Consider the following 24,049-nt stretch of genomic DNA (forward strand, 5'->3'; position numbering starts at 1 on the left):
AACAGATATGATGGAGGTAAAGAAAGTCAAGCTTCTTCTAGAAGGCAAAACCTAGTCACAATAGCAAATCCAGAGCAAGAAACCTTAACTAAGTGAGCACAGCCTTCATGTATGCTTTCCAGGGAGCCAACCATGCAAAGAGCATTGGGTTACCATCAGGGAGGGAGACTGAAGTATAACGATATCTGACAAGTAACACACAAGAACTTAGACATCTGTAACCTACACATGAGTGTTGCAAAAATAAAAACCTCTCACTGATAGAGTTGGTCATATATTTTTTGCAACAGTAAGAAAAGAGCTGTGCACTTTTTTATACTCAAACCTACAAAGAAAAATGTTTAAGTGTTTAAGAAGTAAGGCTGATTAAAATTACATTTACAGTTCTCTAAGATTCTCTTAGAGATATTCAAATTAATGTGCTTTGGGAGTCATTCAGAAAAGTAAGTACCATTTAAGATAGGAAGAGAGAAGAAATAAAGTAACAAAGAATTGTATAAGCAAGGAATGAGAAAATGAGTAAACTGGATATTTTATTATCTAAATTCATATTAAATTATGATCATATTTATAGAAAGAATTTTATATTTATAAATGATTGGAGTAGCAATCAAGACATGTGATTTTAGCAGATTTTGTTCAGATTGAAGAGTAAAAAATAATATTTGTGGGCATTTCTTCCTAACAAAAACAAGTCATTCAGGTTCTAGAGGAAACCTCCAGTGACCTTAGGAATAGGAAATAAAGAGCCTGGTGCGGTGGCTCATGCCTGTAATCCTAGCACTTTGGGAGGCTGAGGTGGGTAGATCAGGAGGAGGTCAGGAGTTCGAGGCCAGCCTGACCAACATGGTGAAACCCAATCTCTACTAAAGACACAAAAAATTAGCCAGGTGTGGTGGTGCGTGCCTGTAATCCCAGCTACTCAGGAGGCTGAGACAGGAGAATTGCTTGAACCCAGGAGGCAGAGGTTGCAGTGAATCGAGATCGTGCCATTGTACTCCAGCCTGGGTGACAGGGTGAGACTCTGTCTCAGAAAAAAAAATAAATAAATAAAAAAATAAAAATAACTGTCAGTATATTGGAAGTCAGTAATACTGAGGATTTTCTACTCAAAGAAAGAAGGTAGTAGTAAGAGGACTAGGGATACACTGACCTTATCCCATCAGTACAAGTAGACCAGAGGATGTCACTACTAGAATATTAATTCTATCAGGACAGGGACCAGACCCATATTGTTCTAGTGTCTACAGCAGGGTCTGATCAGCAAATGTCTGCTCATATTGAAAAAGCAAATCAATATCCTACATACATGATAGGAATTCAACAAATATAAGATGGGTAGATAAATAAATGAGGAAATGGGAAGAAGGCAAAAGAAGGGAAGAAGGGATGGGAAGGGAGGGAAAGGAAGTAAGCGGGGAGGAAGAGAGGAAGGAAGGAAGAGAAAAATGAAAGGAAGGAAGGGAGAGTGAAAGTAAAGAAGGAAAGGAAAAGGAAGATAAGACGGGAAGAAGGGAGGAGGAGAGAGAGAAAGGGAGGAAAGAAGGGAGGAAGAGAGGGAGAAAGGGAGGAAGGAAGGGAAGAAGGGAGAGAGAGAGGGAGGAAGGAAGGAAGAAGAGAGGAGGGAGGGAGGAAACAAGGAAGGAAGGAAGAAAGGAAAGAAGAAAGGAAGAGAGGAGGGAAAAAAAGAAGGAAGGAAGGTCCTTTTGAATATGGGAATGGAGACGATGGCTATGAGAGCAAAGGCTCTTTCTAAGCTTGATCAACTAGCAATGACATAATGAACTCATCTGCCAACAAACTATCACAGACCACAGATACTATCTTATGTGGCCACACCTCCCTTGACTCATTATTTCACTTTTCTCAGATTTATGTCCAGTGGGGTGGTAAGCTGGGTCTCCCCCTAATCTGGGCTACTGCCATGGATCCTCACTCACTTCAAATCCTTCAGATGGATCATCAAGTTGGACTCTGGCTGGTTTGGGCTTCAGCATCACCCTTGGATCCTTGCCTTATAGATTACTCTTAATTTTTCAAACTACAGCCCTCAGAAAATCCTACCCAATCCCAGAGTGGGTTATGTTAACTCACTGTGGCTTGTCCAGCTAATGAACAGAACAAATAGCATTCCAGTTCACCAGGTGGTCTCCTAAACCTCACAAACAATTGCCAGCGTCTCCAGGTCCCTCAAGACCCTTTTCAACTATTACCACATCTTCCCCCACTGGAGATAAGCACTCTCCTGACTTTTACAGTAACTACTTCTTCTTTATAGTTTTATCACCTAAATGTGCATCCCTAAATACCATGGTTTAATACTGCCTGTTTTAAATTGTATATTAATGGAATCAGATGGCATGTATAGCATGTATTCTTTTGCATTAGAATTCTTTAGTTCAACAGTATGTTTGTGAAATACAACCAAGAAGTTAAGTGTGTTGGTTTACATTACTGTACATATTTTATTATATGACGATTCAAAAATTTACATAGCCATTCTTCTGCTGATGGACATGTGAATTTCTAGTTTAGGGCTCTTATGAACAATGCTACTATAAACATTTTTGCACGTATCTTTTGGTGCACATAACCACTCATTTCTATTGAGTATATACACAAGAATACCACAGTTGAGGTATAGGGTATATGCATGTTCAACTTTAGTAAGTAGTGCTCAACTATTTTCCAAGGTATACCAATTTAATTTCCCATCGGTTGTCTTATAAGAATTTCCATTGCCCCACATATTGATAGTCTTTGTAATTTTAGTACTTTTAGTTTATGCATAGTAGTATCTCATTGCGATTATATTTTGCATTTCCCTGATTAGTAATAAGGCCAGGTATCTCTTCATAAGAATATGGGCTATTGGATATTACTTTGTGAAGGGATTTTCCCATAGGTTACCTATGTTTTTTTCTTAATAATTTGTAGGAGTTCTTTATATATTTTGGATACACTTTGTTGGTTAAGTTATGGCAAATGTCTCCTCACTCTCTGTAGTCTTTTTTTTTTTCCTCCTTAATGCTGTGTTTTCAATTAACAGGAGATCTTAGTTTTATGTACTGCAATATTTCAGATTTTTCCTTCGTAATGAATTATTTTTGTGTTACATTTAAGAAATCTTGACCTCAAGATCATAAAAATATTATCTTACATTATTTTTTGATTATTATTTTGCTTTACACATTTTATAGACAATCTACCTTAACTGTTATATATGGTGTGAGATCAGGGTTAAATCTAATTTTGTTCCTATTTATATCTAATTAATGCTATACAAAAGGCATCATTTTCCTACTGCTCAGCAGTGTCACTTTTTTCATAAATCAACTTTCCATGTGTGCATGGATCTATTTCTGGGCTGTTATTTATTTTACTTGTCTATTAGTGGTGATACCAGCATTTTCAGATACATATTAAAATCAGATTATTAATTTCCACAAAAATGTGAGAATTTTTTTGACTGTATTGCTTTGAATGTATAGACCTATTTGAAGAAAGCAGACATTTGTATAATATGGAGGCATGCAATCCATAAACATGGTCTATCTCTCCACATTTTAGGTCTTTAATTTTTCTAGAAAATGTGTTTTACATTTTTCTGAGAAGCATTGCACACCTTTTATTAATTTGTTTTTAAATATTTGACACTCTGGATGTTACTGAATATATATATGTGTGTGTGTGTGTGTTTGTTTGTTTTTTTTGAGACAGAGTCTCCCTCTGTCACCCAGACTGGAGTGCAGTGGTGTGATCTCAGCTCACTGCAACCTCCAGTCTCCCAGGTTCAAGCGATTCTCATGCCCCAGCCTCCCATGTAGCTGGGACTACAGACGTGTGCCACTACGCCTAGCTAATTTTTGTATTTTTAGTAGAGATGGGGTTTCACCATGTTAGCCAGGCTGGTTTCAGACTCCTGACATCAAGTGATCCTCTCATCTCAGCCTCCCAAAGTGCTGGGATTACAGACGTAGGTCACTGCACTCAGCCTGAATATATATTTTTAAAAATTAAATATATTTAAAATTGTTGCTATTAGGTAGAAATTTATTTTTATATGTTTTATGCTTCTAATAATCTTGTCAAATGCATTTATTAACTATTTTCAAGCTTTACACCATTTATTTCTTGTTTATGCTTTATTGCACTGGCTATGACCTCTGATACCATGTTGAATTATTTATTTATTATTCTACTCCTTCCCCCAATTAGACTAAAAAAATACATTTCCCCATCTTCTTTTAGTATCATCCTAGAGATTAAAATGTTTTCTTGACTCATAAAAATCTGATAATCTGATATTATTACATTTACCCTCTTCTTAGACTTCAAATGCAAGGATTCTAAAACATTTCATCTCCATTTATATCCTTCTTGACTTACTATAATTGTTGTCATAAATTTAGTTTTATTTTTAATTTTTATATCTTAATTAAACTTTTTTATTGTGGTAAAATATACACATATAATTTATTGTCTTTACCATTTGTAGGTGTATAGTTCAGTGGTATTAAATATATTTACATTTTTCCCTTCATTCCACATATTTTAATTTATACATTTTAATTCTATGTACTGTTAAAGCCATTGCTGTTTTATATAGTCAACAACCCTTTAGATTTACTCATGTATTCAGATTTACTCCTGTATTACCCTTTGTCTTGTTCTTCATTTTTTTCTCTATCTATGACGCTGTCTATCTGAAATCATTTTCATTCTGCCAAAAGAAAATTCTCTAGTGTTTCCTTTCATGTAGGCTTCCTGTGACAAATCCTGTTTCTTTGTCTGGAAATACCTTTAATTCACCTTCATTTTTGAATGATACATTCACTGGGTACAAAATGCTAGGTTGGCAATAATTTATCACTTTAAAGATATTCTCTGTCTTCTTGCTTTCATGATTTCTTTTGAAAAGTCAGCTGTTAACCTAATATTACTTTTTTGAAAGTAATTTTATCCCCTATGACTGCTTTTAGATGTTTTCCTTTGTTTTTAATTTTAGTACAATATGATTTCAAAACAAATATGTGTCTAAGTTGGGTTTTTAAGATTTATTTAATCTATGGCTTGATGACTTTTATCAGGACCATAAAGTTTCAACCATTATCTCTTCAAATCTTGTTTCTGTTCCATTTCTTCTCTCCTTTTAGGATTCAATAACACATGTTAGAACTTCTCACATTTGCTTTATGTCTCTTACTCACTCTTCCACTGTATTTCCCATCTTGTTATGTTTCTAAGATTTATTTTTCTTATCAACTTTTCAGTCTATTAATTCTCTCTTTAGCTGTGTCTAATGGGGTATCAATTTCAGTTACTATTTTCCCCCAGGTTTTCACCATTTCCATTTAGTTAGTTTTTATTGTCTCCACTTTTGCTGAAATTTATATTTTTGCCTTATATCTTGGACATTATAAATACAGTCACATTAAAGTCTTGCTTTGATAACATTGATGCTTGAAGGCTTCAAAATATGTATTTAAAATCTGGAGGCTCTTGTAGGCCTGTTTCTATCATCTGGGGATTCTGTTATTTTTAGTTCAAGTTTTCCCATGTCCTTATGTGCCTAGTTATTTTTCATTATGCATTAGACAGTGTATTTACAACATTATTTATATATATTTTTTCTGCCACAGACCTAGGGACATCTGGGATCTTTTGAATATAATTTCAAGAATAAGAGTACTTTAACTGTGGCTCCTATGAAGTCCTGACTACTTTTTGTTCACCTTTACTCCAAGGTTGCAGCCCTTTGGTTACCAACCTAAAGAAAGCATCGTTCACTAAGTTTACCTCCTTGATGGACCTCATATTTGATGTTATTGTCCTAGTTCCACAAGACTCTCAAAGTGTCAAGTCAGCCTTCAGCCATGTCTACCTCAATTAGCAAAGGTCCACAGGAGTAAGTGCCCTCTGGTACCAGGTTCACCTCTCAGGATCATCCTCCCCTAATTCCTGGCCAGATAAACTTTCTCTTCTGTTTATTCTCTAATCCCTTCAAGTAGATATTTTTTTAATCCAGATTTGCTAGCTGTTCTCAGCAAGAAGGTTACTCCAAATTACCAGGTCTGCCTTTATTGGAAGCAGAAGTTCAATTAACCACTTTTCAGGTATCTGAAGGTTCTTGGTGATACGGAGATGCCAATGATCCCCCAAAGGAGAGCTGCTGTTCTTGAATATAAAGAAGTACAGCTGAGGGCCTGAGCCCTTCCTCACTCCCTGCCTACCATCACTGCCATAGCGACAACATTTGTTCTGTAGTCAATCATTTACAAAGAAGTTTCATATGCATTTGACACCATGACATTGTAAGATAGGTATTATTATTTCTCTGTATGTACTTTACAGAAGAGGAAGTGGCATCTCATAGCAGATGAGTGGCTTTTGTAAGATCACCCAGTAGATGGCAAGGCTGTCACATGATTCAAAAGTAGTGCATTTTCCCTCTTGGGTCAAGAAGCCAGTAGTTAAATGGAAATAGACATGAACATAGACCAAATACACACATAAACATGTACTTACCTAGCTAGTTAGGACATATGCCATATGTAACTACCAAGAAATAAGACTGGTTTCCTTAAGACATACACAAAACCAGCCTCGTTATTTTGTAATCACAGCTCACACACATGTCACTGCACGCAATGGCCAAGGGAAGAGGAGAATATTAGATTACAGAAGCAGTATGGACAAGGCCTCATGTACACAGTGAGTTTTGAGGTGGATTTGAGCAGGAGAGAAAGAATGCAATCTTTGACATAAGTGAGAATGGTGCTTCAGAGAAACAGAACCAGAAACAGAAACACACACACAGACACACACACACAGACACACACACACACACACACACACAGGAGATGGGAATTGCTACCTTGTCCATCACTGTCAAAGCCCTCTTAATAGTTTGCAAAATAAAATATAAATATATTAAATGTATACTTAAGGCACCAAAAAGCACAAAAATGCCTTTTTTCTTTTGGATAATTTAAGATAAAGGTTTTTGACAAAGGCAGCTGCAATTACTTTCTTCCATCCACTAAAAAGTTCCAAAAAGACATGGAAATTTACCTTGGGAAGGCAAGAGAAGATAAACAACATCTTCTCCTTAGGGTTGCAGTGAGGGTATATGAGATATCCTACACAAAAGCTCTTTCTAAATTACAAATGCTGCATAAAGGCAATGTATGTTCTCTAACACACATAATGTCTCACTGAAACTTCTGCTGTGATGGTCTTAAAAAGGTATATTGCTTCTTTTGCATCATTATACCAGCTGTGCAAAAGGTTAACGACCTGTGAGATCTCCTAAAATGGGATAAATACTTGCAAATTCCAAGATCACTGAATCCATAATCTTTAAAAGAAAAATAAGGCACCAAACATAATCTTAGGTGAATTCACCCATACATATGACAAGAGCAATTCAGTTATTACATTTGCCCTAATTTCTTAAGAGTGAATCTGTTAGTTCTGAGGGGGTTTGACTTGCTTTTCTATGAAACTACCTTGTTACATTTGTATTTCCACCTAAACTACTAGCACTGAGAGGCAAAGGCACCAGAACCTCAGGGCTCTGCAAATTACTACCATCAGGGGTCAGTAAATGCCACAGTGCTGACACTGGACACAACACAGGCTCCACACAGGCTTCCAGATACTATGGATTATGGGGGCTGCTCAGTTTCTCAGGGAGGGACACTGCAGGCAAGGAGCAATCCAGTGTCAAAGTTCATGAAACTCTTTCCAGTAACAGGTGGCCTGGGATATTGGGTCCTTTCCCCCATCAATTATCACCAGGGTGGCCCCTTCTACTCTCACACTGATTTTTTATCTTCTCTCCGGTTTCCCCATACTGTCTTCATTTTATATTAAAACATTAGAGCTGAATCACAGTTAAGAGCACAGAGTGGGTTTTGGTTTTTGTTTTTTGCCAGTTCTGTTCCCTTGTCTCCAGCCCTTAGTACCTTATCGCCCTTGACTAGAACTTTTTTTTTTTTTTTTTTTTTTTTGAGACAGAGTTTCGCTCTTGTTGCCCAGGCTGGAGTGCAGTGGCGCGATCTCCACTCACTGCAACCTCCGCCTCCCGGGTTCAAGCAATTCTCCTGCCTCAGCTTCCTGAATACCTGGGACCACAAGCACGCGCCACCACACCTGGCTAATGTTTTGTATTTTTAGTACAGATGGGGTTTCACCATGTTGGCCAGGATGGTCTCGATCTCTTGACCTCATGATCCGCCCGCCTCAGCCTCCCAAAGTACTTGGATTACAGGCATGAGGACCACTCTCAGCCAACCAGCACTCTCTTTAATTAGGCCCCCACATTTTCTAACAGGGGATATTTAGATTGGACATTTTTTGTTTTTTAGCTTTTAAGTTCAGGGGTATATGTGCAGGTTTGTTAGGTGAACTTGTGTCATGGGGGTTTGTTGTACAGATTATTTCATCATCCAGTTATCAAGCCTAGTATCCATTAGTTTTTTTTTTTGCTGATCGTCTCCCTCCTCCCACCCTCCACCCTCTGAAGATCCCAGTGTGTGTTCCTTTCTATGTGTCCATGTGTCCTCATCATTGATCAGTGAGAACATGTGGTGCTTGATTTTCTGATCCCGCATTGGTTTGCTAAGGATAATGGCCTCCATGTTCCTGCAAAGGACGTGATCTCTGAACACATTTAAATAAACCATGAATACCCATTAAGTGGAAGAGGGGTGCAAGTCAATGGTGTGTGCTTCTGCCTATCAGTGTGAATCCAGCTGTGTGTCAGGACAGCCCACCTGGGAAATGGGCTGCCTCTGATTGTCAGGGCGCAGGCTTAACACTAAGGAATAAATAGGTGGACAGGATTTAGTGGTCTGAAGGTTTGCACTCTGGATTTCCATATCCCAAGGGGACATTAAAACACTGATGCTGTATTTGAAAGTCCAAGAAGCATCAAGCCACACCATCCAAGAAGGCTGGAACACCAAGGGCAGGAGAGAAAGCTGTGGGCTGATCTGGAAAGAGGTGGATTTCCCAGGACCAGAAGGACGGAGAGTGATAGGTTCCTCATGTAGAGGGAGCTTTACCTGTTGACTTCCACCCATTACCCCAGGTGTAGCAAGATGTCAGGGGTAGGTATTAGGAAAAAACCTACTAGTTAGCTGGGCTCATTGACTCATGCCTGTAATTCCAGCACTTTGGGAGGCTGAGGTGAGAGGATCACTTGGGGCCAGGAGTTCAAGGCCGGCCTATGCAACATGTGAAGACCCTGTCTCTACAAAAGAAAAAAATAAAAGAAAAAAGCTACTAATAGTAGAAAAAGGTAGGATGGAGAACACCAGGGCCACTGGCTCAGAATGGGATTTAGTGCCTTAGATCAGAAGCATGTCCACGGTAACCACGGTGGTTATTAAGCTAGAGGCTCTTCTGCAATTTCCCAGGATGGTGCAACCCTCAGGATTCTTAAGCTTAATCCAAATATGGGGAGTGATCCACATTTCTAATGATATTTGATTTCCCACAAATCCTAGTGGGATGGGAACAATCCCAGATTTAATTGATTTTGGATAAATACGACTTTCCTACACTCAGTATCATGGAAGAAATTCATCTTATTTATAGGTGTTTAGTGTGCGCCGACTTACCCCCTGCTGCCTCTAAGAAGCCACAGCCTGTGCCACAGGTCGTGCTTTCTGCCCTGCCACAGGTGACCAGACAGGCAGGCTAATATGACCTCCACGGCATGGCTTGAAAAGTCAAGCTGGGCTGGGTAGATTCTCCTGTCTTCAGCAACTTGAATTAAAGAGATGGAAGGAAATTGCTGGGAAGAATGAGCACAGAGCCAAGAGGCCTGGACCACTGGGGCTGGATGGCGCATGAGAGCCTGCTCAAGCTAGTGGGAGCAAAGTCTGTGGGCGAGTGGAAGAGACCAGCCAGGAGAGAGAGGGCCACCACATGCGGGAAATAGAAGCAGAGATACTGTTTCTTGCATCTAGAACACCCAAAACTATTATGACTCAGTAAGAGTAAACTGTATATAGCTATACTATATCTGTATATGCCCCAGCCTGAGACTTTTTGCCTGAAGTAATCAGTAATCAGTCTGATTCTTTTGACCATTGAACCACTGGCACTGAACACTGCCAATGGTTCTGACTTGATGCAACTATTTGTTTAGAACAGGCTATCCTTGGTGGGGCGTGGTGGCTCACACCTGTCATCCCAGCACTTTGGGAGGCTGAGGCAGGCCGATCACCTGAGGTTGGGAGTTCGAGACCAGCCTGACCAACATGGAGAAACCCCATCTCTACTAAAAATACAAAATTAGCTAGGTTTGGTGGTGCATGCCTGTAATCTCAGCTACTCGGGAGGCTGAGGCAGGAGAATCGCTTGAACCTGGGAGGTGGAAGTTGCAGTGAGCGGAGATTACACCATTGCACTCCAGCCTGGCAACAAGAGCAAAACTTCGTCTAAAAAAAAAAAAAAAAATCAACAACAACAAAAAACAGGCTAGCCTTAAGGAAACACAAACAAGGAACTCACAACCAAAACAAAGTTCTGTTGCTTCTGCAGCAAATTGCAATTGCAAGTCTCTGTATTCCCAGATCATCACATAAAAATGATTACAGATGGAAAACAAGTATGACCTAATCTGAATGCCATGCCAATTTTGCATTCAATACTCCTGTGCATGCTGCTTTCTCAAAACTTTCAAAGAATTAAGTTGGGACTAAGCGATGCGATGGGTTTAAGAAGTGCTAAGTTATAAAACACAGAATCTTTGAGTGGACTCACTTTTCAGGCTCAGCCCAAGAATACTCAAATTTATACCCTAGCAACAAGTTTTCCCTTGAAATACATCTTTCACTGCATTAATTTTCTTGTAATGCTTTTCTATTCTTACCAAATGGAAGATTTGAATGTCAGAATTTTCACTGGGAGCCCGGGAGAAAGGTACTCACAGAATCTGATACTGAATATTCTACTTTTAGAACCAGTGTCTATTCTCAGGGATGTACAAAGAGGCAACATCCTGTCTTCAGCTGACACTAGCGAGAGAATAATTTTGGGGAAATCTGTTAGTCTCAAAATATTAAATCCTCTCTTTGTCTGACATTGTGTAGAGCTCAGCTGTTGCTTCCCCGCTTCTATCCCTCCCTTACCGCTGGGGTTTTTTTGGCTGAAAGTTTGGCCCATAATTTAACAAGGTAGTTTCTGTCTGTAGAATGCAGGAAATCACCAATATTCGAAGAACTATACTTTGTAGGATGTACTTCAGATTTCAGGTGGGATGTCTTACCATCTGGTAGGAGAAAAAAATAGAGTTTAAAATAAAAGGCATAATATAAAGGAAATTTCTGAAGGGATAGAAATGTTTTATATTTTTATTTGCCCAAACATAACAAGCTAGATACTTAAAGTCTGTGCATTTAAACTTTAAAATAAAAATATATCTTACAATAAAATAACTCATAATAATAAAGTCAGTCTGTAACACCTAATAGATATATCCTCCAAATATACCCAATACTTAATCAATTCAGGCTTATAAATAGAATCAAAAGAAGTAAAGCATGTCAAAAACAGTGGCTTCTAGATATTTAATTGAAAAATTACCCTTATAATGACTTTTCATTTGATGAAAGTCCAAAAGGCTAAAAGGAAAATAAACTATGCAATGCTAAGAAGCTTTGAAATAGAATGGAATGATGAAGCCACTGTTTTTTTTTTTTTTTTTAGAAGGAGTCTCGCTCTGTCACCCAGGCTGGAGGGCAGTGGTGTGATCTCAGCTCACTGCAAGCTCCACCTCCCGGGTTCACGCCATTCTTCTGCCTCAGCCTCCTGAGTAGCTGGGACTACAGGTACCCACCACCACACCCAGCTAATTTTTTGTATTTTTAGTAGAGATGGGGTTTCACCGTGTTAACCAGGATGGTCTCGATCTCCTGACCTCATGATCTGCCCGCCTCAGCCTCCCAAAGTGCTGGGATTATAGGCTTGAGCCACTGTGCCCAGCCTGAGGCCACTGTTTAACAGAATTTACTCATAAATAATATCTAATATTTCCTTTAAGATGTTAGAATGTTCAGAGACCTAGAATATAAGAATACTGTATAAATTTCTATTACTGCTCATTCACAGAGGGGCTAGGAGTAAATAGCTTTGGCTACATGAGAGCATCAACACGTTCAGGAGTATTGCTTTTAAAGTGCTAAAATAAATGATATCCACATGTACCTTCAGTCAATATGATGGACTGAGCAGAAGTGGAAAACTACCCTCACCCAAAGATGAGAAAAACACTAATGTATAACATAAATTTGTTTTGTTTTTAATACATAGTAAGGCAGAAACCAAGAAAGAAAATTTTCTAGATACTACAAGTGTAGTGAAGACTTGAAGTCAGAGGAGTGAGAATTGATGCTAAGAGGTCAGAGGGCATCGGGGACTGAGGTTTGAACACATGGTCTGAGAGGGGAAGCCACAGACCCTGCATGCTCGGCATGCAAGACCTGACTTGGCCAGGTACGATGGCTCACACCTGTAATCCCAGCACTTTGGGAGGCCGAGATTGGCGGAACGCTTGAGCCCAGGAGTTTGAGACCAGCCTGGCCAACATGGTGAAACCTCTTCTCTACAAAAAATACAAAAATTAGCCTGATGTGGTGGTGTATGCCTGTTATCCCAGCTAATTGGGAGGCTAAGGTGGGAGGATCACTTGAGATCAGGAGGTAGAGGCTGCAGTGAGCCATGATTCTGCCACTGCACTCCAGCCTGGGTGACAGAGTGAGACCCTGCCTCAAAACAACTACAAAAAAAAAAAAAAAAAAATGAAAAGAAGGAGGAGGAGAAGGAAGAAGGGAGGAGGAAGAAGGGAGGAGGGGAGGGATGAAGAAGAAGGGAGGAGGGGAGGGAGGAGAAGAAGGAGAAGGAGAAGAAGGAGGAGAAGGAGAAAGAGGAGGAGGAGGAGACCTGGACTGTTTGAAAAGGTGACAAGTGGCCAGGCGCGGTGGCTCAAGCCTGTAATCCCAGCACTTTGGGAGGCCAAGATGGGCGGATCACGAGGTCAGGAGATCGAGACCATCCTGGCTAACATGGTGAAACCCCGTCTCTACTAAAAAAATACAAAAAACTAGCCGGGCAAAGTGGTGGGCGCCTGTAGTCCCAGCTACTCAGGAGGCTGAGGCAGGAGAATGGCGTGAACCCGGGAGGCAGAGCTTGCAGTGAGCTGAGATCCGGCCACTGCACTCCAGCCTGGGCGACAGAGCGAGACTCCGTCTCAACCAAAAAAAAAAAAAAGAAAAAAAAAAGAAAAGGTGACAAGTTGGAAAAGGGGTATCTGGAAATGTCAGTCCACAGACGTAGGGGCTTTGTCTGGGGACAGATTCTTACCTAACCAGACAATAGAAACACCTGTGGGAAATCAGACTCTACTTTGGTTTGGAATCCGAACTTGAACTCCCCCCAAATTGTGTGGCAATCCCAAACCAATAACACAAGGTCAAAGTTGTTGCAGACAAGTAAAAGTATTTAATCATGGTAAGGAAGTCTAAAGTTCCACCTAGGCCCTGTCTTGAGAAAGGGAGCTTGAACAGATGCAACAAATGGGTGAGGACTATATCCAAAGAATTTTGGGTATAGAACAATCTACAAAGGAATATTAAAGAAACTGTGTTTAATCACAAAGCGATAAAATGAAATGACTGTATGCAGAAGCATTCTCTGTTGAATCTCTGTGATAAAAGCCACTTGACCCACAAATTATTGCACACGTGCTATGTGCTGGCTGTTGCTCTGGATGCTGGGGATATAGCAGTAAATAAAAAGTTCTTGACCTGTGGGGATTACATGCTAATATTGGAGTCAGACAAATAACACATTAAATAATGTCAGGTAATGACAAGTGTGATGAAGAAACAGAAAGCCGGATGAGGGGACAGCATGAGAGATGGCATGGTGGTCAGAAGAAGTCCACCTAAGGTGGTGACATCTGAACACATATTAAAAGGCATAAAGAAGAACAGTATTCAAACATCTGGGGGAAACTATATCAGACCGAAAAAGTGGCTTGTATAAGAACATAGATGTATCCTTAATATAACTGCATCACAGTAAAGAATTCAGTGTGGCTGAGGCAGAAACAGAGAGAGAGAGAGAGAGAGAGAGAGAGAGAGAGAGGAAGGAGGTGCATCCTGTGCTAATTTATCTTTGGGAAAAAAACCCTTGTCCTGTTGATGTCACTCTAAGTACAGAGCATTAGGAAAAAGACTAGATGAACTGGAACCATATAAATAAGATATAATTTAAAGAAATAAAAGCTATATTCACTGAAATAATTTCCATAGAATAGATCCTACATAATATATAAAAGTTTATTCAAAATATAGTTTTTGTGTCCGGGTTCCTTTTTCCAGTTTTCTAAGACATAAGCTGTCTGTACTGTGGTGTAAACAAGTCAAGTTCCATCTGATGACACAATGCAGCTATAATCCCAATAATTTAATGTCTTAGTGACTTCTCAGCAACAAAACATTCTGGGTAAAGATAGTGTGTTTAGATGACTATTAAACTACATTGTAATACTACCACTTTAATGACTTGAACTCCTATAATAAAGAGTTTCATACAGTTCTTCATATATTGTCTAATGTCTTAATACATCAATGGACAAAAGAGCTTACTTCCCAATTTAAGGAAAAAACCATAATTCCCAATGTTAGAACACCATGTGACAAATTTTCTTAATGTGATTTTATTCAAGCTATCTAAATTAAAGTCAACCTTGAGGCAACATTTTAAATACATATAAACTACTTTACAGTCCACAAAAAGAACCAAGTTGTTCAGTATATATGCTAGTTAAATTTATTTAAATACCTGCAATGAAGCATAAATGAATTTAATGATCCAAGGCAGATTTTTAAAGTTATTTTATGGATTAGTATCATTACAAATGCAGGAAAATATAAATGAAGTATCTGGAACAACTGGAACCACATTTCAAATTAATTCTAAACGGCTTAGATCTTTTATGTTAGACATACTCTTTTGAAGTCAAACAAATTAAAATAATATTTGTATAAAACATTTTAAAAGAATAAGCATAAAATCCAAACTAAACACCAAAAGCAGTAGAGGCCATGTACCTAAGAATAAAAGATTTGTACGTATATTTAACATTATATCATCAAACAGACTAAATAGGGCCATTTACTGCATTAAGGAAAGTTAAAAATAGAAGATGTTGATGATCTGGTATCACAGGCATGTAGCCAGGTCAATAATTAGTGATGACATTTGGGGGTCAGATTATAAATATTTTGAAAAACAAAATCTCTATTTTAATGACAAGTGTTTCTACATTAATAAGATTTCTTATTTAGCAAGGCAATTTAGTCATTCTCCTGTCCAAAAATATGACTGGTTACTTTTCAATATGAGCTTTTGAGCTTTTGACATTTAAATAAAACCTTGCAAAAAAAAAAAAAATGTATCAACGCTAGAACTGATCTCTCTTTGAAAGCACTTAGAAATGGATGACTTGGGAACAGGCTTTAATTAAAAAAAAAAAAAAGTCCTCAGATGCACAGATGACTTCAGAATCACTTACTTCCCCCCCCCCCCAACTCAAATGGGGCTTTGTAATCCCAGCACTTTGGGAGGCTGAGGCAGGTGGATCACTTGAGGTCAGGAGTTTGAGACCAGCCTGGCCAACATGGTGAAACCCCGTCTCTACTAAAACTATAAAAATTAGCTGAACATGGTGGCATGTGCCTGTAATCCCAGGTACTCGGGAGGCTGAGGCAGGAGAATCACTTGAACCCGGGAGGCGGAGGTTGCAGTGAGCTGAGATCGTGCCACCGCACTCTAGACTCCAGCCTGGGAGTCCTCCAGGCTGGACTCCATCCAAAAACAACAACAACAACAACAACAACAACAACAAAACCATATAGCAAGGGTTTTTTTTTTTTTAAAGGAAAAACTAACAAGAATAATTCATACCTACAATGATTAAATGCATATATACATATGATGTAAATATCTGTAAAGTTAAAATCTCTTTAAGTCTTGATACTGAAATATGTAGTCACAAAAAAGAGCTTAAAAGAAAACACAATAATCTGCTATCGAATTTTAAATATTTTTAATATGATAGATAATTTGTAGTGGAAAATTAAGACAAAAGTTAGTTTATTAGGAAGTGCTATCACAAAACTAAAGGTGGCAAAAGAAGCTATTTTTCTAGGACAGAATTACATCTTCAAAGTCTTGTCTATCTGTGCTTCTAAGAAAAGAATAATATCAACTAGAAAAATAATAATTTTGCATAGTATCCATGATAATTTTCCATAGCAAAATAAACTTTTAGAGTAGAAAACTAACATAAATCCAAGGAAATACAGTAATAATGTTGTAAATAGTCATGTTATATATGGTAAAGTGAATACATTTATTAAACTATGCTTACAGTGAAGTGCTATATTCTTGAGTGTCTAATCAAAGAAATAATTATTTAAACAAAAACAATTTCTATATCAAGAAAAAGGAAAACATACACATTTACATTCATAAGAGCAAATAAAGCACAAAAATGTTCTTTTCCAGTAAACCTCATACATTGTAATGTCTTCAGTGGAGGTGAACTAATGGGTCAATATTTGGGCCTTGCATCAAGAATGTTCCAATTAAAACATAGAGCAATAAGGCCCAGAATTCAAAAAAAAAACTGGATGAATATATAATGAAGTAGTTAGTTGACACTTTAAAGAAGATAAAACACATAGAACAGGTAAATTTCAAGAGTGGAAACTTGCTATATACGATCTGCATTAATATAGAAGAATTTGGGAAAGAAAAGAGGAAAAGGGTAGCAATGATTGGCAGAAAACAGGATATACATCATCAGGAAGCTTCAATACACACTAAAGACTTCCTTTCCTTCTACTAACATGTTCAAATAACTGTATTTCTGATGGGATTTCCACCCAATCCCATACCCTAAGCATGATCTTTGATTGCTAAGGGCTTATCCTTCAAGAATAACATCTTTTTCAAAGATGTTACTTCATTGGTCACTTTCTCCAGCAAAAACATTCTCTTTCTTCACTTTGCTTTTCTATTTTTATCCTAGGACACCAAGGGGGTATAGATCTGGTAATTGTAGAAGCTAGTCTTTGTCTCAACTGAGTCTCAAAGAGAAAATAAAATATCTACTATCTGGACCAGTGACTTGACAGCATTCACTATCTAACCAATCTGAAACCCAGAATACAAATGATCTTGATTTTATCAATAATGAAATCATAGTAAAAATAATAGATAGCATTTATTGAGCATGTACTATGTGCCAGGTGTTACTACAGGCCTTTTATGTGTGTATCACATGGAAACTCATAATAATCTCAGAACTGAGGTTTCCCTACCCACTTCTCCAAACTGCAATGCTCCCTAGGAATGCCCATTGACGAACCTCTTGGTCTTCATAATATTTTGCTCAACTACAATTTCTTTCCAATACTACTCTAATTTTAAGTTCCTTAATTAAATCAAGGTTGTCACATTTTTAAAAAATAATTTTCACAAAGACCGTCTCATTTACCAAATATTTCCACCCAGCTTGAACAGTGTCGTCATCTTTCGATGAACGGGAAATGCAAACATTTCTGCTGCTTTCACGTGAATATGAACAAACACTACTCATAGAAGCACTTACTGTGTGCTAGATATTGTTCTGGGTGGTTTTCAGTATACTAGCTCATTTAATCCACCTAAAAATACTGAGGTAGATACTATTACTACCTCCATTTTATACATGAGAACTCAAACTTGCCCAAGGTCACATGGCTAGATTGTAACGCAACTGGAATTTTCAAGGATTATTTTGAATTTTAGTGTTATCTGCAATCATGAATTTCTAAGGTTACAATCTGTAATAAAAGGTCTTCAGCTTTTGCAAATCATGACTGCACGCTCATAATCAGTTTTAAGATTAGAGGTTTGATCTTGTAACACCATTTATCTGTCATCAACACAGCAATGGTTAGGCCGTTCTTATCCTCTTCTCTGAATGCCTGGTCAATACAGAAAAGTGATTTCTAGAATTATGTCTTTCAAATTGGACTATGCAATTAAATTCATTTACAGACACACTGTGCTACATACTATATAAATAGTGCAATTATCTGAAGTGGAAATAGGTGGATCTTTTATGGTAATAAGATGATTTTCAGACTTGTCATGGAGCAAAAGGCAAGGAAGTAAGCTGATCAAGATTGTTCTGAAGTGCCTTTTTTTTTTTTTTTTAAAAAAGCTCTATATAAAATGTATGCATATGAATTTTGGATGTATCTTATCCTGAGCCCCAACACTGAAAAAGAACATAACTGCCAATACACCAGATCCTTGTCCCAGAGCAGAATTCAGTATAAATGATGTCAACCCATCCAACCTCACTTGAAGGCAACCAGAGCAGGGGGCAGTCTGGTAACAGGCCTCCAAGTAAGGTCAACATCAAAGCAAAGCTCTAGGGCGCTCAGTGCGGTGTCTTCCAAACTGCAGGTTGCAAACAAAATTGTGAAATCAATTTAGGAGGCCACAACCAGAATATTAAAAATTGAAATTCAGCACCATAGAAAATATCAGTCATCTATCACCATAGTAAGGGTGTTTTATGACACTTTTTTTTTTTTTTGCCAGGTATGTATGTGTTTACTGGGTCACGATATTGTAACATGTATACTTCTAATTATGGATCTTGGTCAATAAAACTTTGAAAACCACATATCTAAGGAGTACTAAGTACATGTAATTTTCTAGTACTAAGCACTACATTTAATAAAATAGGATTCCTCATAACAAACAAATGGAGTCAGTTGCAGTAAGAGGATCTTAGATCATAAAATGAACCTTACATTTTAGCCAGTCCAACTAATCACCCAACATATGAAGACCTTCTGTAAGATTCCCATAACAGAACATCTAACTTCTGGAGCAAGTCAGTCTGTTCCTCTGCAAATCACCTCTAACTCTTAGAAAGTTCATGATGTCAAATCAAAACAGAATGTAAGGCTATTGCTTTCGCATGACAGCTCTTCAAAGTGTGTGTGTGTGTGTTTAAATTTAATTCTATATAACTTCTTCTGAATAAACATAGGTCATGGTAGAAAATTTAAAAAAATACTAAAAAGCATAGATGGGAAAATAAAAATTATGCAGAATCCATAATCCAGAGCTAATAACTAGAGCCATACTGGCTCTACCTCCTTAACCTGCTTTCTACTTACTATGCAATAAATAGTTTCCTCCAATTAAATATTCTTCTACGACATGATTATAATGACAGCATAACATTCTAGCATATAGTTATACCATAACTTATTTCTAAAATCCATTAGATAGCTAGATTATTTCTAGATTTTATCATAAAAAAACACTGATATGAACATCCTTGCACATAAGTGATTTCCTTATGATAATCGTCAGATTCGAATTACTAGACTGAAGCTATATAAAATGTTAAGGCTTTGACAGAAAATTGCAAAACGTGTCCCAGAAAAATTGTGCCAATTTACTTTCTCTCCTGAGACATAGAAAGTGCCTTTACCCACAGCCTCGCCAACAGTAGGCATTAAGCTGTTTTTCATCTGTCAATTCAGTACAAAAAAAAAGTCTATCCTGTTTTAACTAATAATGAGGTTAAATACGTTTTGACATATCTATTGGACATTTTTATTTCCTCTTCTGTGAATTTGCCAATCATGCCCTTTGTTCAATTATCTTTTGAGGTTTTGGAAATAACTGATTTAGCTCTTTAAATATTTGAGGAAGGCTTTCATGCCAAGAGGCACTATTAACTCCATTGATTTGAATATTAGGTGCCGGTCTTCTTTAAAGGAGTTAAAGATGGTATTACTAACGTAGTAACTATAAGCCACAATGTTTTTTTGTTCCTATAAAGATCACCTTACTGAGCAACATATCAAATGGGAATGATAGGAACTTTGTAAATATAGATGGAAAATGGCAAATTTTAAATATTGTTATTCTATGTGTAAAAATCAGAGGTTTCCCTTATACCAAGAAAATCAATAATAGCACTAAAGACCTCTTGTTGATACTCTTTTCCACTTCTTTCCTCCAACCACAAACAAAAGGTTGTCCAGTTCCATTGAGTCTAAGACATTAGGAATGTATACCACCAAAACAATAACAGAAACACAAAGAAGTGATAACAAAAATTTGGCTTATCTCTTCCCTTTTGTACCCTAATGGAAATGCAACCACAAATGCCTTCAGGAGCCTCAGAAACAGGCGCCCAAAGAGGAAAATTATACATTTCTAAAAGTAATTTTAAATTTGGAAATTCTTCACCTAAATGAGACATGGACAACTCTAAAGTACCACATACCCACCTCATAGAAAATGAGTAATTATCTTAATTTTCTTCCTTTCTTGCACAATCTGCCCTCCCCGACATCCAAGCTAAATATTTACCTAATTTGACAATTCCTGCCCCACAGCCTTGTTTCAGGCCTAACTTCTTTTCTAGACTACAGCAATAACTTCCCTGCCACTCCTCCTGCTTCCTGTATTGCTCTCCTCAAATTCATCCTCTATACGCCCTCCAGACAGATGCCTCTCAGATACAAATTCAGTGGTTCCCATTGTTAAAGATCAAGTTTCCAAGCTCTTTGGTGTAGCACAAAAGGGACTTTGGATTTATATAGACCTACACCTCTCCTGGCATTCGGGTCCTTAGAAGATGCTATGCCTGCGCGTGCCTCTGCTTACGCATGCGTGGTTCCTTCTGCTAAGAAAACTTCCTCTCCCCATCAGTCTGCTGACTAATTCTGCAACCACAAAGACTAAGCTGAAGGCTGACCTTCTCTTCGAAGTGTTTCCTGATCCAATGTTTGTATCCCAGGCCCAATACAAACCAATACAAATATTGGTTTGTATCCCAATACCAAATTGTCCTTCCTTGGCATTCTTATGACAGTCTGGAAAAGTTAACAAATGGATTTTCCTGTCTGTACGATGCAAAATATAGCCTAGCACACTGTGGGGCCTTCAGTTGCCCTAATCACATGGCATTATTAATATAATGAACCCTCTTATCTCTCTCCCTTGATAAAAGACAAAGCTTCTTGAAGTATCCTCATCACCTCACCTTATCTAGCAACCATCACTGTCTGGCACATAGGGTGTGCTCAATAAATGCTTGTTGGATGAATGAGCTTTTAGTAAAAATAAACACACTTTTAGTAAAAATAAATAAATGAATGAAATAAATGATATGTTTTCTACAGTCTTCCTGCCTCAAGAGTTCTTTTTGCTTTGGAACTCCTCAATAATGCAAGAGGGATAAGAGGATTATTCTAGAAGTCTAGAAGCGAATTTTCCTTATGAAGAGAACAAAACTTAATGGCAATATGGCCCTGCTTCAGTCAGAGTTGGAACTCAGGTTGGATTCGTGTTTGGACACAAAGGCTACTTGCTGGCACCAGCCTTCCAGAACAGCCGAATTTGGTGGCAGCAGCTGATCAAGCCGCATCCCTCTGGGACATCTGCTCTTCCAGGCGTGACGGCAACAGCAGAAGAGGCACAGGACTGCAGATTGGCTGCCTTCTAGGAATCCAAGGTTTGGACAGCACTGAACAGCCCCTCCACCTATGCTGACCATGGGTTCAGGAGGAAGCCAGTGTGGAGACTCACAGCACCCAGCCATAGCTGGTCGTTCTCTGACAGTACTGCCTTGGGGTTCCCAGACCTTAATGAGCTGGTGGCTCCAGGGATGGCTTAAACCTTGGTGCGATGACTGCCCCTGGCATTCGGTCTTTCCTTCCAGCTGCCCTGCTCCACAGCAGACACCTGGTCCTGTGGCACTGCCCCATGTTTTCAGGTTTGCTTCTCTTTGGTTTGCTGCTTGGCATCAAGTGCATTGTGCCTTTGGACAGAGCTCTCTCTGGCCTGACCTATCCCTGATGGGCTGGTGTGTCTTTGTCAGGCTGCTGGGTTGGGGGCTCACTGTCCTGCTCTGGGGGTTGCGAAGCAATGTCTCTCCTCTGAGACCTGCCCTTTCAGTGAACCTGTCCCTTTCTCCCTGGATGCTCCACAGGAGCCAAACTATCCTGTAGCGACTCCGCAGGGGCCCTTTCCCTCTGGAGGGGTCTCCCGGGTGAGGGCTGGCTCTTCTGAGCTGGCCGATCGCCGTTGACGGGAGTTTTATTTTCTTGACATAATCCTCCAAAAATCTCTCTCTTCCAAGATGGCCCTTGTTTGGACACATCTACATTCCGAGCCAGGTCATTTGTGGGGAGGTCGGTATGGGCCCTTTTTCTGAGATTGTTGTTTTTTATCTTCTTGTAATTGGGGGTCTCTAGGTGATGGCTGGGCATGGGGGGCTCAGGAATTTCTGGTTTATGGAATTTGCTTCTCTGGTTGCTCAGATCTCCCTAGTTCGTCACAGTTACACACTGAAATACTAGTTTAGACAAGAAACAAGAGAAGGGCTGGGGTTGGGATGGTCGGGCACCATGGCGGGAGCTGGCTGACGGAGGGGTTCTAGCTGCAAGGCTGGCTGGTGGCTCCCAGGCGGAGCCTCTTCCAGAGGTGCCAGTCCTCCAGCCTTCCCTTTCTGGATGGGGAGTTTTTGTTTCCTAACCCCTGTCTGCTGAAGTGGCCCCTGGTTGTGAGGTGAGGCCTGCATGTCTGGAATCCTCCTCCTGGAGGAGCCGCCTGCTTGGGGAGCTTTCCTTTCCTTTGCAGGCCTTGCATCGGGCTGAGTCCTCGAGTTCTGGGGCAGCCCTGGCTCCGGGAGAGGAGCAGGAATGCGAGGGAGCCTCACTTTCTGAGCCGCCTCCTCCAGGGCGGGACTGAGGATACGCGGTGCTGCTTGCTCCTGGCTGGGGGGACTGATAAGAGGGAGTTTCACCTCACTGACCTTCTCTTCCTGGACTTGCTGAGGACTGTGGGCTGCCTGGGGGTTCAGATTTGGCGGTGGTTTTGAGTGCGGAGGGCTGATGGGAGGAAGTTTACTGGTGTCTGCTTCCCGGGTTGGTGGAGGCCTGGGACAGGGAGTCATGGTTTGATCGGAGGTTGTTCCTAAAGCCTCTTCCCTGCTGGGCCATAGGAGTTTGGGTGTGGGCCTCCTGCTCTGGAAGGGAGCCAGCACCTGAGGCTGGGGCAGCCGAGTGGGAGCCAGCCGGATTCTAGAAAGCAAGGTCGCTGGGGCTTCCCTGGCCTGGGGCTGCTTGGTATCTGTTGCTAAGTCTTGGGGATGTGGCAGTTCTGGGGGAGGGGTAGTGACCCTGATGGCTTCCGGTTTGGAGGTTTCCTCCTTCAGAGCTTGCTGAGAATCTCCAGCAAGTTTCTGCACCACATGAGGGTGGGAAGAATCTTTTGGAGGATCATGGTGGGAACTGCTGGGTGGATGTTCGTCTGACTCAATTTCCTCATCCTGAATTCTCTGAGGGCTGAGGGGAGTGGGGCCAGGTGCCTGTGGAGGTTCAGACAGAGGAGGGCCACTGGGGGTTACCTGGGCCTCCCCTGACTCCTCATCCTGGCCTGGCTGAGGGCCGCCGGACAGGGGAGGGGAAGGGTGTGCAGGAGGCGCCAGGGTAGGGGTGATGGGAGACTGCCCCACCTCACTGGCTTTCACCTCAGGGACATCTGTCTCAGTGGTTATTTGTTTTAGAGGAAGATGTGATTGTTGGACATCCTCTTCCGTCGGGTTTAGGAATAGGTCCTGGGCTTGCTGAGGAAGAGCCAGTGCCGATGAACTGAGGTGTTGAGGGAGCTCAGGATTGAGATGGCTGTTAAGAGAAAGCTCTTTTTGATGGGTTTCTCCATCCTGAGCCAGTGGTTGGTTCTGGGCAGAAGTTAGGCTCTGATTTTCTAGGTTCTTGGCATGAATTTGCATTCCAGAGAGATGCTCTGTCATCTGGCCATCTGCTTGCAGTTTTGCCAAGCGCCTGGGAGATGGAACCAGGTGTGCTGGTACCCCAGAGAGAGTCTTCTTGCTAGAGGGAGCTCCTGCTTTAATATAAAAAGAAGTTGACTATAA

General features: G+C 39.9%; 1 protein-coding gene across 1 annotated transcript in view; it reads right to left on the reverse strand.

Moving 5' to 3' along the window:
• Nucleotides 1-24,049, reverse strand: part of LRGUK (leucine rich repeats and guanylate kinase domain containing) — a 129,785-nt gene that overhangs the window by 23,298 nt on the left and 82,438 nt on the right. The window contains exon 16 of the mRNA XM_010357735.2: nucleotides 11,148-11,287. Coding sequence (XP_010356037.2) covers nucleotides 11,148-11,287 — 140 coding nt within the window. The remainder of the gene's footprint in view (nucleotides 1-11,147; nucleotides 11,288-24,049) is intronic.

Source organism: Rhinopithecus roxellana, chromosome 6 (assembly GCF_007565055.1).
Source record: "Rhinopithecus roxellana isolate Shanxi Qingling chromosome 6, ASM756505v1, whole genome shotgun sequence".
NCBI classification, from domain to species: Eukaryota; Metazoa; Chordata; class Mammalia; order Primates; family Cercopithecidae; genus Rhinopithecus; species Rhinopithecus roxellana.